General features: G+C 42.8%; 1 protein-coding gene across 1 annotated transcript in view; it reads right to left on the minus strand.

Moving 5' to 3' along the window:
- Positions 1 to 5,622: 5,622 nt before the first annotated feature.
- The window catches only part of LOC117509313 (seizure protein 6-like), a 458,377-nt gene continuing 446,713 nt past the window's right edge, over positions 5,623 to 17,286 (minus strand). The window contains exons 16-21 of the mRNA XM_034168976.1: positions 13,965 to 14,000; positions 13,565 to 13,673; positions 11,071 to 11,170; positions 6,143 to 6,151; positions 5,885 to 5,942; positions 5,623 to 5,840 (exon numbers count right to left, since the gene is read on the minus strand). Of these exons, the coding sequence (XP_034024867.1) occupies positions 5,913 to 5,942; positions 6,143 to 6,151; positions 11,071 to 11,170; positions 13,565 to 13,673; positions 13,965 to 14,000 (284 nt within the window). The 3' untranslated portion in view covers positions 5,623 to 5,840; positions 5,885 to 5,912. The remainder of the gene's footprint in view (positions 5,841 to 5,884; positions 5,943 to 6,142; positions 6,152 to 11,070; positions 11,171 to 13,564; positions 13,674 to 13,964; positions 14,001 to 17,286) is intronic.

Below are 17,286 nucleotides of genomic sequence, written 5' to 3' on the forward strand. Positions count from 1 at the left end.
GGAAGACGGCATTTAACACCCCGTTAGGTCACTTTGAGTACCTGGTCATGCCGTTCGGCCTCACCAACGCCCTCGCGACGTTCCAAGCCTTGGTTAACGACGTCTTGCGGGACTTCCTGCACTGATTCATCTTCGTATATCTGGACGATATTCTCATCTTTTCTCCGGATCCTGAGACCCATGTCCAGCATGTACATCAGGTCCTGCAGCGGTTATTAGAGAACCGACTGTTTGTGAAGGGCGAGAAGTGCGAGTTTCACCGCACGTCTTTGTCCTTCCTGGGGTTCATCATCTCCTCTAACTCCGTCGCCCCTGATCCGGCCAAGGTTGCAGCGGTGAGAGATTGGCCCCAACCAACAAGCCGTAGGAAGCTGCAACAGTTCCTCGGCTTCGCTAATTTCTATAGGAGGTTCATTAAGGGCTACAGTCAGGTAGTTAGCCCCCTGACAGCCCTGACCTCTCCAAAAGTCCCCTTCACCTGGTCGGATCGGTGCGAAGCCGCGTTCAAGGAGTTGAAACAACGGTTCTCTACTGCGCCAGTTTTGGTGCAGCCCGACCCTAGCCGCCAGTTCGTGGTTGAAGTGGACGCCTCTGACTCAGGGATAGGAGCCGTGCTATCCCAGAGCGGAGAGACCGATAAGGTTCTTCACCCGTGTGCCTACTTTTCTCGCAGGTTGACCCCAGCTGAACGGAACTATGACGTCGGCAATTGAGAACTCCTTGCAGTGAAAGAGGCTCTTGAGGAGTGGAGACACCTGTTGGAGGGAGCGTCTGTGCCATTCACGGTTTTCACTGACCATCGGAACCTGGAGTATATCAGGACCGCCAAGCGGCTGAACCCCAGGCAAGCCCGCTGGTCACTGTTCTTCGGACGTTTTGACTTCCGGATCACCTATCACCCCGGGACCAAGAACCAGAGATCGGATGCCTTGTCCCGGGTACACGAAGACAAAGTCAAAACGGTGCTGTCGGATCCACCGGTGCCCATCATCCCGGAGTCCACTATCGTGGCCACCCTCACCTGGGACGTGGAGAAGACCGTCCGGGAGGCCCTGGCACGGAGCCCGGACCCCGGAACCGGTCCAAAGAACAACCGTTTGTACGTCCCACCAGAGGCCAGAGCTTCAGTCTTGGACTTCTGTCACAGTTCCAAGCTCTCCTGTCATCCAGGGGTGCGAAGGACCGTGGCAGTTGTCCGGCAGCGCTTCTGGTGGGCGTCTATGGAGGCCGACGTCCGGGAGTATATCCAGGCCTGCACCACCTGTGCCAGGGGCAAGGCAGACCATAAAAGGTCCCAAGGACTTCTTCAGCCGTTACCCGTGCCTCATCGCCCCTGGTCCCACATCGGCCTGGATTTCGTCACGGGCCTCCCGCCGTCCCAGGGCAACACCACCATCTTCACGATAGTGGACCGATTCTCCAAGGCGGCCCACTTCGTGGCCCTCCCGAAGCTCCCAACAGCCCAGGAGACAGCAGACCTCCTGGTCCACCACGTCGTCCGTCTGCATGGGATACCCACCGACATCGTCTCAGATCGTGGTCCCCAGTTCTCCTCACACATCTGGAGGAGCTTCTGCAGGGAACTGGGGGCCACCGCGAGCCTCTCGTCCGGGTACCATCCACAGACGAACGGACAGGCAGAGCGGGCCAACCAAGAACTGGAACAGACCCTCCGCTGCGTAACATCCGCGCACCCGACGGCCTGGAGTAACCATCTGGCCTGGATCGAGTATGCACATAACAGCCAGGTGTCTTCTGCCACCGGCCTCTCCCCATTTGAGGTGTGTTTGGGGTACCAGCCCCCATTATTTCCCGTGGAGGAGGGAGAGGTCGGTGTGCCCTCGGTCCGGGCCTACCTTCGGAGGTGCCGTCGGGTGTGGCGCACCGCCCGTTCTGCCTTGTTGAAGGCCTGGACGAGGGCCAAGACCCATGCAGACCGCCGGCGGTCCCTGGCCCCTGCATACCAGCCCGGGCAGGAGGTGTGGTTGTCAACGAAGGACATCCCTCTACAAGTACAGTCACCAAAACTGATGGACAGTTTCATTGGACCCTTCAAAATCCTCAAGGTCCTCAGCCCTGCCGCAGTGAAGCTCCAGCTCCCGGCTTCACTGCGGATCCCGGTGTTCCATGTTTCCAGGATCAAGCCTCACCACACCTCACCCCTCTGTGCTCCCGGTCCGGCGCCGCCTCCTGCCCGGATCATTGACGGGGAGCCGGCTTGGACTGTGCGCCGGCTCCTGGACGTCCGTCGAATGGGCCGGGGGTTCCAATATCTGGTGGACTGGGAAGGGTATGGACCCGAAGAATGCTCCTGGGTGAAGAGGAGCTTCATCCTGGATCCGGCCCTCCTGGCCGACTTCTACCGCCGACACCCGACAAACCTGGTCGGGCGCCAGGAGGCGCCCGTTGAGGGGGGGTCTGCTGTGTGGGCCGCCAGAAGAGGTACTGCTGGCCCACCACCAAAGGGCACCCTGCCTGAAGTGCGGGCTTCAGGCACAAGAGGGCGCTGCCGCCACGGACACAGCCGGGAGTGACAGCTGTCACTCATTAATTCCTGACAGCTGTCACACATTCTTCATCATCACACTCCATAAAGACCAGACGTCATCTCCACCTCGTTGCCGAGATATCGTACTTCATTGTAGGTAATATCCTCAGCCTTTTTGTGTTTATCTGTAATCTGTACATTGTGAGTGTTTGCAGGCGTACCGGTCCCTTGTTTTGTGGAAGCTGAGTGAGTGCAGGACGGCACTCTTTTTCTCTGAGGGATCACTGCAAACACATCAGCATATTGAGTGAGAGGTGGAGGTGGCATTCCCACCGTTGTTGTTACTGGGTGTACACACTCCCACACTTGACTGTCTTTGTTCTCGCCAGCAGTACCAGATCCGACAGTCGGGGACGGTGATCACCTGGGAATTTGGGACTTGGCGGCTCCAGTATTCTCTGGGTTCGGTGGCGGAGGAAATCGTGTGGTTCCGGTTCATCTCAGGACAGACGTCTTCTATCCTCGAGCCTGCCCACACGTCACCTTTGTGATTTGACTGTAATTATATTCTGAGATTGTCTGTATATTCGTTGTGCACGTTTCACAACATTAAATTGTTACTTTTTGGCTCATCTATTGGCCGTTCATTTGCGCCCCCTGTTGTGGGTCTGTGTCACTACACTTTCACAACACTGCTAGCTGATGCGTTCACTGCGCGTTGGTCAAGTGTCACGGAATTTCACGAATGTCTGCTTAAAACAGACTTGTTTCTGCTTAAAACTGACTTTAGAATGATTAAGAGGTTTTACTTTGTCATCTGATGGTTAATAATCCCATTAATCCATTTGATTGCTTTGGGTGAAGAGACTCCATCTCAGACGTGCTGCTGTGGTCTGAAATGACGCATGCGCAGATGCAAAAGGCATACCGATTTTTAGGGGCAGACCGTTTGGTCTGCAACACCAGGTTTGCAGTGTTCTGATGTTTATGAATATTTTGGAAATATTCAAAACAACAAACGTCAGCAAACACAGAAAAACGTAAGTTATCTGGATACACTGAAGTTCTCAGCTGTCCGTTGTTTGTAAAGGCCATAGTGTGGATGTCTAGACCTAATCAAACCCATATTAACATTTGTGCACGCCATCATCTGTTGTTGTGACCACTGTCCACATGAGCCAACAGGACCACAAACTACAGTCATATAAATACAAATTATTCCTGTTTTTCTGTCCAATAACTTTTATTGAAGATCTCTGTGATGTTGCATAACCAGTACTTTATGTACAATGAATAAAAAATAGGTTATTCTGTAATTGTTGTATGGCTTTGCCTTGCAATATGAAGTGCCTTGGGGCAATTGTTTGTTGTGATTTGGCGCTATATAAATGAAATTGATTTGATTTGATTTATTATTGACATATCACCAGCTTGCATGGACACATATATAACAAGATAAAGCGTGTTTGAAAGGCAGAATTGACAGACAAAAGAATGACTTGAACATCTCCTCAATGTCACATCAAAATAAGTAATATCTGAGCACTATCAGTGTGGACAAAAAAGGTGAACATTCTCATAATTAATAAAATCTCTCTTTGATCATTTTCACTCAAGACGCTGGACGTACTTTAACTTTTGCGCTGAAATGTTGGAGTGAATTTGATCAATTTTGATATAATTTGCTGTGATTAACGTCTTCATGTTAACTTTAATGATAACTCTGACAAGTCATCTTGATACTTCTGTCCTTTGAGGAAATAAGTGGCAAAACACCAGCTAGCATATTAACTAATTGTGTCATAACTGGTTTTATAAAATCTTCACTGTCAGAGTAAATTATCTTTTTTTTTTTACTGTACTTTTTGGTCATTTGTACCATAAAAGTAGAAAGAAGACATTTCTTTGCTTTGAGTAATTTACCATTTCATATTTGGACAATGACCATGCTAGCTAGCAAAGCGCAGTCACTGCTGTGTCATCAAACCAGCTAGCTAAACTACTTAGCATGAGGTTGCCTGAAGAAATGACTTTCTTGAGACTGTTTGTGGACATTTAATGTACACTGTTTGTTCTTCACGTTATGTTAGACAACCAACCAGTTTGTCTTGTACTAAATAATTTGGCCTCACTGGTGATGTTTTATAATGTTCAGCTTCACATCAACAACTCTAGTGACAGCAGAAGCTAACAACAGCAAACGCCGCATGGTCCAGCCCCACTACAATGCTATTATTATATGTGTAAATAATGAATAGTTAAATAATAAAATATATTTATATCTAATTATTATTATTAATAAATATTATTATATTATCATTAAATATGTATTTTTTTTGTTATATGAGTCACACTGGTGTATAAGTCACAGGACCTCAATAAAAAACACGATGTATACTCAGGAATATAAGGTCAAGATGAGGAAAACGTCACACTGCTACAGCATGTTGTAGAATATAAAAAACTGAGATAGAATCAGATTTTGCAATGAAAATGAGTTACAGCTCTCCAATCATCTGATGTGGACAGATTAAACATTTATTTCACTCATGGATTTGCTGTGTTCTAAAGCCCGGATCTGCTCAGCGACCCGACGGGACTTCAGTCAGATTTTATTTTTACATTCACACAGGGTTGTAATATTAGCCACATTTCTTGCCATTATTTTGGGAAACGTGACACTTTCAGCAGTTTGAATGCTCTTTAACACAAACATAATGATGCTGACAATCCAAAAATGTATTTACTTCTGCAAACACATGAAACTAATATTTTCATTCTTTACATATGAAAGTGATATATTTTATATGCTTCCACTGCTTTCTAATGGCCTTCTACATAAGGCACACTCTGATTCCTGTCAAATATCGATAAGTGGATGTGTTCCCATAAATGCATAAAACAGAAGTTATTCTGCAAAGTGAAATTATAAGAGCATACATATCAAACACATCCCATAAATACATAAATATTGTAGTTGCAGGAGACGTACGATGTAAACTGTACATAACACAACAGAGGAGTGGTTGTTCTGAGGGGACTTCAAAAAGTTCTCGACCTCACCGGGAAAATAAAGACATGACCTTCTTCTCTTTCTGTGACGGTTCCTGAGTGAGTCCCAGAACTTTGGAAGTATCCTCGTACGTACGCAGTAACATGGATTCCTTCTGCTTTCTTTGATGTTAGTTTGCATTGAAAAGTCCTCAGGAAGCAAGCACAAGATTAAAAACTGCTACAAACTGCTGCTGCTGAAGAACTAGAAAAATAATCCGGTGGCTCAGCCTTTCCTGGGGCGGTTGTAGCGTTCCCGTGGGGAAATAAAGGCGGCTCCTATTCAGAGAAGAACAGGGTGAAGGTGTCTCAGACCCAACGTGTCACTGGAGAGGTGACGGCTCTTCCATCTGTCCAAACTGAACCTCTGCCTTCAGATTGAAACCTCATATTCTCTTGTTTCCTGGAAATGGAGCAAACAACAAGCAACCACGTTTCGATCAAAAATCACTCCAAACTGCATTTTAATTCTTCTGAACTTATTTCCTGTTCAACATTTTGGGAAATAAGCTGATTTGTTTGTTTGTTTTTTTTTTTTTTTTATGAAAGTTAGAGGGAAAAAAACCCTTTGTTTTAGCTCAGCCTCAAAATAGAACATCTCACCTCATTGTTCTTCAGGGTCACCACCACAGAAGAAGCAAAAAAAAAAAAAAAAAGAAGACAAAGAAACAGGATTTACTGACACATGCTGGAACAAACTGAAAAATAATAACAGTAAGTAAATAAATTAAAAAATAATGCACATGTGACAGGAAGATTATAACTCAGGATACAGTTTGACACTGCAAATAAGTAAAAAAGTGGAATCTCCGTCTCACTGATGGATCAATGGACGGAATGAATGGCTAGATGGTACAGCACATCCAGCAAGTCTTCATATTGCTTCACTTTTTCTACATTTTATGTTACACCCTTATTCCAAAATGCATGAAATGTAATTTTTTTCTTCACAATTCTACACACAATACCCCATAATGACAATGTGAAAAGTTTTTTTTAATTTTTGCAAATTCATTGAAAAAAAAAACTAAGACATCACACGTACATAAGTATCACAGCCTTTGCCATGAAGCCCAAAACTAGCTCAGATGCCTCCTGTTTCCACTGATCATCTTTGAGATGTTTCTACAGCTTAACTGGAGTCCACCTGGGGTAAATTCATTGACTGGACATGATTTGGAAAGACACACACCTGTCTACATATAAGGTCCCAATTGACAGTCAGAGCACAAACCAAGCATGAAGTCAAAGGAATTGTCTGTAGACCTTCAAGACACGATTGTCTACAGGCACTAATATGAGGAAGGGTACAGAAACATTGCTGCTGCTTTGAAACCCCAGTGAGCACAGTGGCCTCCATCATAATGGAAGAAGTTCAGATCCACCAGAAGCCTTACTAGAGTATAATTGAGCGATCGGGGGAGAAGGACCTTAGTCAGGGAGGTGACCAAGAACCTGATGGTCACTCTGTCAGAGCTCCAGAATTCCTCTGTGAAGACAGGAGAACCTTCCAGAAGGACAACATCTATGCAGACAATCCACCAATCAGGCCTTGTGTAGTAGAGTGACAAGACAAAGCCACTCCTTAGTAAAAGCACATGGCAGCCCACCTGGAGTTTGGCAAAAGACACCTGAAGGACTCTCAGACCAGGAGAAACAAAATTCTCTGGTCTGATAAGACAAAGATTGAACTCTTTGGCATCATGTTTTAGAGGAAACCAGGCACCACCCTACAGTGAAGCATGGTGGTGGCAGCATCATGCTGTGGGAATGTTTTCAGCAGCAGGAACTGGGAGACTAGTCAGGATTGAGGGAAAGATGAATGCAGCAATGTACATAGACATCCTGGATGAAAACCTGCTCCAGAGTGCTCTGGACCTCAGACTAGGGTGACTGTTTATCTTTCAGCAGGTCACTGACCCTAAACACACAGCCAAGATATCAATTCAATTCAATTCAATTTTTTTCAATTTTTTTTTTTATATAGCGCCAAATCACAACAAACAGTTGCCCCAAGGCGCTTTATATTGTAAGGCAAGGCCATACAATAATGATGTAAAACCCCAACGGTCAAAACGACCCCTGTGAGCAAGCACTTGGCTACAGTGGGAAGGAAAAACTCCCTTTTAACAGGAAGAAACCTCCAGCAGAACCAGGCTCAGGGAGGGGCAGTCTTCTGCTGGGACTGGTTGGGGCTGAGGGAGAGAACCAGGAAAAAGACATGCTGTGGAGGGGAGCAGAGATCGATCAATAATGATTAAATGCAGAGTGGTGCATACAGAGCAAAAAGAGGAAAGAAACAGTGCACTCATGGGAACCCCCCAGCAGTCTACGTCTATAGCAGCATAACTAAGGATGGTTCAGGGTCACCTGATCCAGCCCTAACTATAAGCTTTAGCAAAAAGGAAAGTTTTAAGCCTAATCTTAAAAGTAGAGAGGGTGTCTGTCTCCCTGATCTGAATTGGGAGCTGGTTCCACAGGAGAGGAGCCTGAAAGCTGAAGGCTCTGCCTCCCATTCTACTCTTACAAACCTAGGAACTACAAGTAAGCCTGCAGTTGAGAGCGAAGCGCTCTATTGGGGTGATATGGTACTACGAGGTCCCTAAGATAAGATGGGACCTGATTATTCAAAACCTTATAAGTAAGAAGAAGAATTTAAATTCTATTCTAGAATTAACAGGAAGCCATAATGAGAGGCCAATATGGGTGAGATATGCTCTCTCCTTCTAGTCCCCGTCAGCACTATAGCTGCAGCATTTTGGATTAACTGAAGGCTTTTTAGGGAACTTTTAGGACAACCTGATAATAATGAATTACAATAGTCCAGCCTAGAGGAAATAAATGCATGAATTAGTTTTTTCAGCATCACTCTGAGACAAGACCTTCTGATTTTAGAGATATTGCGTAAATGCAAAAAAGCAGTCCTACATATTTGTTTAATATGCGCTTTGAATGACATATCCTGATCAAAATGACTCCAAGATTTCTCACAGTATTACTAGAGGTCAGGGTAATGCCATCCACAGTAAGGATCTGGTTAGACACCATGTTTCTAAGATTTGTGGGGCCAAGTACAATAACTTCAGTTTTATCTGAGTTTAAAAGGCAGGAAATTAGAGGTCATCCATGTCTTATGTCTGTAAGACAATCCTGCAGTTTAGCTAATTGGTGTGTGTCGTCTGGCTTCATGGATAGATAAAGCTGGGTATCATCTGCGTAACAATGAAAATTTAAGCAATACCGTCTAATAATACTGCCTAAGGGAAGCATATATAAAGTGAATAAAATTGGTCCTAGCACAGACCTTGTGGAACTCCATAATTAACTTTAGTCTGTGAAGAAGATTCCCCATTTACATGAACAAATTGTAATCTATTAGACAAATATGATTCAAACCACCGCAGCGCAGTGCCTTTAATACCTATGGCATGCTCTAATCTCTGTAATAAAATTTTATGGTCAACAGTATCAAAAGCAGCACTGAGGTCTAACAGAACAAGCACAGAGATGAGTCCACTGTCCGAGGCCATAAGAAGATCATTTGTAACCTTCACTAATGCTGTTTCTGTACTATGATGAATTCTAAAACCTGACTGAAACTCTTCAAATAGACCATTCCTCTGCAGATGATCAGTTAGCTGTTTTACAACTACCCTTTCAAGAATTTTTGAGAGAAAAGGAAGGTTGGAGATTGGCCTATAATTAGCTAAGATAGCTGGGTCAAGTGATGGCTTTTTAAGTAATGGTTTAATTACTGCCACCTTAAAAGCCTGTGGTACATAGCCAACTAACAAAGATAGATTGATCATATTTAAGATCGAAGCATTAATAATGGTAGGGCTTCCTTGAGCAGCCTGGTAGGAATGGGGTCTAATAAACATGTTGATGGTTTGGATGAAGTAACTAATGAAAATAACTCAGACAGAACAATCGGAGAGAAAGAGTCTAACCAAATACCGGCATCACTGAAAGCAGCCAAAGATAACGATACGTCTTTGGGATGGTTATGAGTAATTTTTTCTCTAATAGTTAAAATTTTGTTAGCAAAGAAAGTCATGAACTCATTACTAGTTAAAGTTAATGGAATACTCAGCTCAATAGAGCTCTGACTCTGTGTCAGCCTGGCTACAGTGCTGAAAAGAAACCTGGGGTTGTTCTTATTTTCTTCAATTAGTGATGAGTAGAAAGATGTCCTAGCTTTACGGAGGGCTTTTTTATAGAGCAACAGACTCTTTTTCCAGGCTAAGTGAAGATCTTCTAAATTAGTGAGACGCCATTTCCTCTCCAACTTACGGGTTATCTGCTTTAAGCTACGAGTTTGAGAGTTTATACCATGGAGTCAGACACTTCTGATTTAAAGCTCTCTTTTTCAGAGGAGCTACAGCATCCAAAGTTGTCTTCATGAGGATGTAAAACTATTGACGAGATACTCTATCTCCCTTACAGAGTTTAGGTAGCTACTCTGCACTGTGTTGTTATATGGCATTAGAGAACATAAAGAAGGAATCATATCCTTAAACCTAGTTACAGCGCTTTCTGAAAGACTTCTAGTGTAATGAAACTTATTCCCTACTGCTGGGTAGTCAATCAGGGTAAATGTAAATGTTATTAAAAAATGATCAGACAGAAGGGAGTTTTCAGGGAATACTGTTAAGTCTTCTATTTCCATACCATAAGTCAGAACAAGATCTAAGATATGATTAAAGAGGAGTGGCTTCAGGACAACTCTGTGAATGTCCTTGAGTGGCCCAGCCAGAGCCCAGACCTGAATCTGACTGAACATCTCTGGAGAGATCTGAAAATGTCTGTGCACTGACGCTCCCCATCCAACCTGATGGAGCTTGAGAGGTGCTGCAAAGAGGAATGGACCAAACTGCGCAAATATAGGTGCACCAAGCTTGTGGCATCATATTCAAGAAGACTTGAGGCTGGAATTGCTGCCAAAGGTGCATCAAGAAAGTATTGAGGAAAGACTGTGAATACTTACTTACTTACTTACGTACATGGGATTTCTTATTTTTTTAATAAATTTTCAAAACAACAAAAACAACAACAAAACTCTTCATGTTGCCATTATGGGGTGTTGTGAGTAGAATTTTAATTGAAAAAAAAAAATTAATTTACCCCATTTTGAAATAAGGCTGCAACATAACAAAATGTGGAAAAAGTGAAACTGTGAAGACTTTCCAGATGCACTGCGTGCATTGGTGGGTAGATGAACAGATGAACAGATGGATGGATGGCTGGTTAGATGTACTGCTGGACAGATGTACAGATGGATGGATGGACAGAGGGATTGATGTACTGGTGGATGGATGGAGGGATGGACAAAGGGACAGACAGCCGCTGTAGGCAAAGCCCGTACTGAATTTTACAATAATTAAGCTCACTGGAGTGTCAATGTTTGGGTGTTTTGACGTGAGACAGAAAAGAAGGTGGACATCCAGGTGGAAGATTACAAATTAAAATCTTCATCACATAAACACACAAAAGCTGTAAAACCACACCGAATGAAAGACATTTGGACTCACTGATGTCTCACAGGTGGTGTTGCTGAAGGTGGAATCTGCCCCAAGGTTTTTATATGGTAAGCTGGACGACAAGGGCAACCGCAGAGGCTTCTTCTGTCCCCTGAACAAAGACGGGAAACCAAAGATTTACTTCAAAACAACATCAGGCACGAAGGAGAAAATCCAATGAGTTAAAACTGTCTGATGCAAAAAAATTATGAGGAATGAAAAATATCAAGTATCAATCAATCAATACATTTGAGTCATGAGAAGGGTAGAGTGCCTACATAGAGAGAGTGGCGTCACCTCAGAACATGGTGCCATTTTGGTTCCAACTGTGCTAAACTACTGAATGAACCTTTAATGTTTTCAACATTTTTAAAATCATTTAACCACATACAGCAACACATCCAGGTACAGGTGCTATCAAAATAAATATAAAAATAGTTAAGCTATCAAATTTAGAATTTATGATGATTTATTAAATTAATTTAAAGCCTGATTTATGCAGCTGACTCACACACACAGTAGGTGGTACATGGGCATGAACCAACGTGCCGTTATTATGCACCCGTGGACATTCATTGATAAATGAGTGTTTCTATGCCGACACCTGTGTAGATATCAATACAGTGAGGAGGTGGGAGGAGTTTGAAGGGCAAAAATCCAGCCATGATGAGTCTGCATGACCAGGCCCATAGGGGGCGCCCCAGAACATCCACAGATGCACAGCATCAACTACAGGTGCTATGGCGGAGTCCTCACAGAATTTTTGGAACATGGATGAACATGATGTGTGGACACTGCTAAAACTGCACACGTCCTGGAAAAGTTACAGTTCTTCAGCATGATGATACTCATCCACACATGACTTGACAAATACAGGATGCATTGCAGCAGCTTAGATCTTACCATGTCGCCTGACTTTGATTTTTTTCCCAAGCTGAAATGACACCTGAAGGGATGCACAGTTGCTTGCACACAAACCATGCACAGGTGCAAGCAGCTGTGCATCACTGGTGCAGAGAGAAGATGCCCTATTTCTTCACAGACAAGATGCAAAAACGTGTGTGGAAAGGGGAAGGGACTATGTGGAAAAGTAGCCACACTACCTAACAGAATATTTTGTGCTTCAAACATATGAGATTCATGTGAGTATTTTATTTATCTACTACTGTAAACAACAGAATGGTCACCATGATGTCCCAAGGTTCTTGAAATGGGGCAATATCTCCACCTGGTGGGCCTTTACCATTAATGCTTTTACAATAGAATTTTGCCAAGAGCTCCAGTTATTCAAAAGCAGAAACTTTTACAGGAAGCAGAACTTTCAGACAACCCTCATTGAAATAGAAACATAACCTAAATAAGAGAAGATGTACAGAAGGCAAAATAAATAAATAATAAATAAAATAAAATAATACTAAGACTAATCAAGACTATTTATTTTCTTTCATGACTAAAAACAGTCACGGTAGGTGATCTCCAGGATCTGGTTGGTGACCTTTGGCCCAAATCCATTCCAATGTCCGTACCACTTTTCCACTCAGTCCCAACAGAAAGGTTCCAGGGTGCTCCAAGCTGGAGACATGCACAGTCTGACTTTTAGCTCAGGAGATACAACATATTAAAAATGCTTATTTACGTCCTTTATGGTGTTAATGACTTGTGTAAATGTGCACAATGTTTAAACGATAGATTATAAGGGACGGACTGCTTGACTGCTCAATGGAACCAAAGTTTGGTTGAAAGTCCAACGTCTTTCGCACACTAAAAGACAAACCGCTGTCTCAATGAGAAAAAGTGATCTAACAATTTGCAAAATGCAAATTACAATACAAGACTTCTCTAGTTAAGTTGAAATAACTTTTAAAAAATATATGCAAATTGTTACAGCAATTGTTCTCACTGAGACAGTGGTTCATTTTTTAGAGTGCAGTGATCTTCCTGTATTGTCAGTTAACATGCTAACATCTCCGTAAGATGCCACATAAATCACTTCAGAGGTTTTATCTGGTTACAAAAACAGCGTTTTTAGATTTAGAAGTGTTATTCCTTGCTAACATTTACAAAATATGTAAGAAAAAAAGCCATACATGTTAGATTTATACAGAAATAAGCTGTTTCAGAGCATTTTCCACCATCTTTGATTATTTTGCTTGAGCGAGCAACCATCTGACATCATGGTGCCTTTTTACTTGGATTAGCAGTCGCCGTGTCCCATTGCAAAGCATTTGCATAAGATAGACTTCTCCTGTGTTTTGGCCCCACCTAGTTGGCAGCAGAATGACAGCAAAACGTCCATCCTAACTGAAACTGAATGGCAGCTGGTCGCTTTGCCGCTGTCTCTTGTACCTAACGTGTGGCTGTAGGGTAAATGAACAGGTACGCGCAATAGCAGGTGATGAGGTTTTTTGCGACATGCACTGTTGCAGACATTTAAAATCCTGATGGAAAGCAGTAACTTTAATGTGTATTTTAATGAAAATTTGCAGAATTTACTGGATGAACATACTGTGAGAAGTAGAGATAGAGACTGATGATGAGGATGAGGAGAAGGACGATGGGGATGAAAATGCCGAATGCTATTTGAGCTTCATCCATTCTTTGGTTCTTAGTAGAAACTGTTGGAAAAACAAAGACAAAATGTTATTTTATTTCCATGAAAAATCTCACAGATTTTTCAGTTTAATCAAATCAGAGCATTTCATAACTTTCAGTGAGTTACATTTTTTCAGCAGCAGCAAAATGTTAGGTTTTTCAACTTGTGAAAAATGAATATCACATCATTTTGTTTTTGCAATAACTTGCATCTTTTCAGAGGAGTAATATCAGAGTTTTTTTTTTGTTTTTTTGCTTTTTGTTGGTTTTTTGTTTTTTTCTTTCAGAAAAACTGTTGTCTTGGTGACACGTACCATCTAATCTGTGTTCTTCATTTTCTGCTGTTTGGCCTGAAGAGAAAACAGCAGAAAGCACAAAAAACAAAATTCAATCTTAATTCATGAAGCACTGTTCTATGAGTAACATTGTAACATATATAAGCAGAATTTTGTGAACAAGCATCACATAGAATGTATGTTTTAACATCATCATCATTATTATTATTGTTATTATTATTATTATTATTAGTAGTAGTAGTAGTAGTATCATTATCACCAACAGCATAATAATTTCATCATTAGTGTTATTATAATTTTTTTTTATCATTATCTATATTATAAAAACCAAAGCCAAGTGGCCTGTGTGTGCGTGCGTGTGTGTGTGTGTGGGGGGGGGCTTCGATTAAGGAGAAACTGCGGAGAGCTGACATTTGCCGTTTGGTATGTTTATGTATTTTGGGTCGATGATGAACGCTAGGACTAAAATGTTTGGAGAAACTAGTGATATTAGCTAACAACAGTGAACAACAGACATTGTGCTGCAATGCACCATGGAAGTTTGGGGTTTTAATTGTTATTGTGGTTCATGTTAGTTTAACAGTACTGTTACTCTTATTGATTTATTGTGTTTTTTGTAGTTCAATTAGTGTAGTTAGTTTTGTTAAGTGTCATGTTGCCGTTACCATGAGTGAGAAGTGTATAGTAGTGCATTCAATGTCTTCCACCACCATCTCTTTTTGTGGGTGTGTAAAAAATAACAGCACCTGCTTGCAGCAGAATGCAGAAAGGACAAAAAGCTCTGTGTGCGTATAACTTTGATCATGAACAAACTGGGGAGAGCTGACATTTGCCGTTTGCCATCATTCCAACTCATCACAGAAACATTGTTTATTACCACCCTTGAAAAATGTCAGCTACCTGTTTTACAACCCAATCTAGAGCCTGTGGATCCCCACTGACAACATGCTAGTTATTATGAATTCTTCTTTTTCTTCTTATTTTTAGTAGTAGTAGTAATAGTAGTAGTAGTATCATCATCATTGGTCTTCTTCTTATTATTACTACATCCATTTTCTGTCATGATTCACAGGTAGTCAGGGCTCAGCAGGTGGTAGGGAACAAAATGCAGACACACAGGCAGGTGGTGGATTAAGAAAAAGGCTTTATCAATAAATCAGGCAGGGTCTGGTACACAGAATGGCAGTCAGCGTTGCAGAGGTACAGGCAGGTGATAAGCAGAGGCGTTGTCAAAAAACAGGCGGGGTTCGATACCACAGCAAACAATGTAACATGAGCAAAGACAAAATCCAGAACCAGAATACAAGTGAGGTTGAGAAAAACGTGAGAGCAAAAACTGACAAGAGGGCCAGGACGAAGAAAACAAAATCAACGAGCAAGCAAAGGAAAAGAAAACATGCAGGGATTAAATACACTGAGTTAATTAGGAGGTGATATGGAGCAGGTGTGGTGTGCAGGCAGGAGGAGGGCGTGGCCTAACAGAGAGTAGAACAGAGAAGGCTGTGACAGGTGGACAAGGAGGTGACATACAAACTGGGCGTGGCCAACAGAGCTGAGAAGGTGATGGGAAAGAGAATGGAGTGATCTGAGGACGTGACTGTGATCCAAAAGAAACTAGATGTGAAAATATGAGAACAGAGACAAAGGAGTGCAGTGACAAGATGGACATGACAAATGATACTAAAATATCCAAGACGGCATAGAGACTAAACATGAACAGAATCAGGTTGGAGAACAAGAAAATCCAAAAGCTAAAACTAGAATGGAACTGACAAGAATAATATAACTGAAAACAAATGTGGTAAATCTGACAAATACGAGGTCTATTAGAAAAGTATCTTATTATTACCTTACCTTATTTTTTTTTTTTCAAAAACCATATGCATTTGAATCACGTGTGATTACATCAGACATGCTTGAACCCTCGTGGGCATGCGAGAGTTTTTTCACGCCTGTCGGTTACGTCATTCGCCTGTGGGCAGTCTTTGAGTGAGGAGTCGTCCACCCTCTCGTCGTTTTTTTCATTGTTTAGGAATGGCTCAGAGACTGCTGCTTTGTTTGATCAAAATTTTTTCAAAACTGTAAGGCACAACTGAGTGGACACCATTCGATAAATTCAGCTGGTTTTCGGTAAAAATTTTAACCGCTGATGAGAGATTTTGGTCTGGTAGTGTCGCCGTAAGGACGGTCCACAGCACCTGACGGCGATCTGCGCTTCGAGGCGGCAGCGTCTCGCCGTTTCAAGTTGAAAACTTCCACATTTCAGGCTCTGTTGACCCAGTAAGTCGTCAGAGAACAGAGAACTTTTAGAAGAAGTCGGCTTGAGGAGTTTATTCGTACATTCCATTGTTAACGGACATTTTGTAATGAAAGAACGTGCGGGCAGAGTCGCATGTCGGGCCGGACCCGACCGCGGGGGGTCGCGACAGGAAAAACACCTCCGTTGGAAACCTTAACGGGCAAGTTGGAACATGTCCAAGCTGTTAAACAATTTCTCAGTTACTCACTTGTTGAAAGCCATCAAAAGCCGCCTGAATTTTACAAATGGTTTTCAACACAGAGGTGTTTTTCCTGTCGCGGCGCACACAGATTCGCCGAGTCGTCATGGAAACGACTCAGCGAATTTGCGCGCACGTCTTTCATTAAAAAATGTCCTTAAACAGTGGAACGTCCGCATAAAGTCCTCATGCCGGCCTCTTCTGAATCTTCTCTGTTCTCTCACGATGTCCTGGGTGAATTAAGCCTTAAATTAGGATATTTTCAGGTCGAAACAGGCCGACGACGGCGCCTGGAAGCGCTGCACGACGTCCCGCTCCGTGGGAAGTCCTTACACCGACAGAAACACCCCATAATCTCTCATCAGCCGTTAAACTTTTCACCGAAAACCAGCTTAATTTCTCGAATAGTGTCCACTCGGATATTCCTCACAGGTCCAGAAAAAATTTTGATAAAGCAACGCGCGCCGTCTCGAGCAGCGTGTGAAACAAAGGAATTCAGCCGAGAGGGCGGGACCACATCTCACTCAAGGCCTGCCCACAGGGAAATGACGTCACCGACACGCGTGAAAAACTCACGCATGCGCACGAGGGTTCAAGCATGATTGGTGTAATCGCACGTCATTCAAATCCATATAGTTAAAAAAATAATAAAAGTGTTGGTTTCTTATCTAATAGACCTCATAAACTTAGTGACACAAGTCATCAAATGCAATCAAAAACAGTGGATCAAAACTAAACTAAATCAGAACTCAACATGTGGCAGGAGTGTACAGAAAAACCTGATTTACAAATGTGCTCAAGACAGTGACTGACTAACCAGAAAGTAAAGGATGAAGACTAAA

The sequence above is a fragment of the Thalassophryne amazonica genome, chromosome 4 (assembly GCF_902500255.1).
Source record: "Thalassophryne amazonica chromosome 4, fThaAma1.1, whole genome shotgun sequence".
NCBI classification, from domain to species: Eukaryota; Metazoa; Chordata; class Actinopteri; order Batrachoidiformes; family Batrachoididae; genus Thalassophryne; species Thalassophryne amazonica.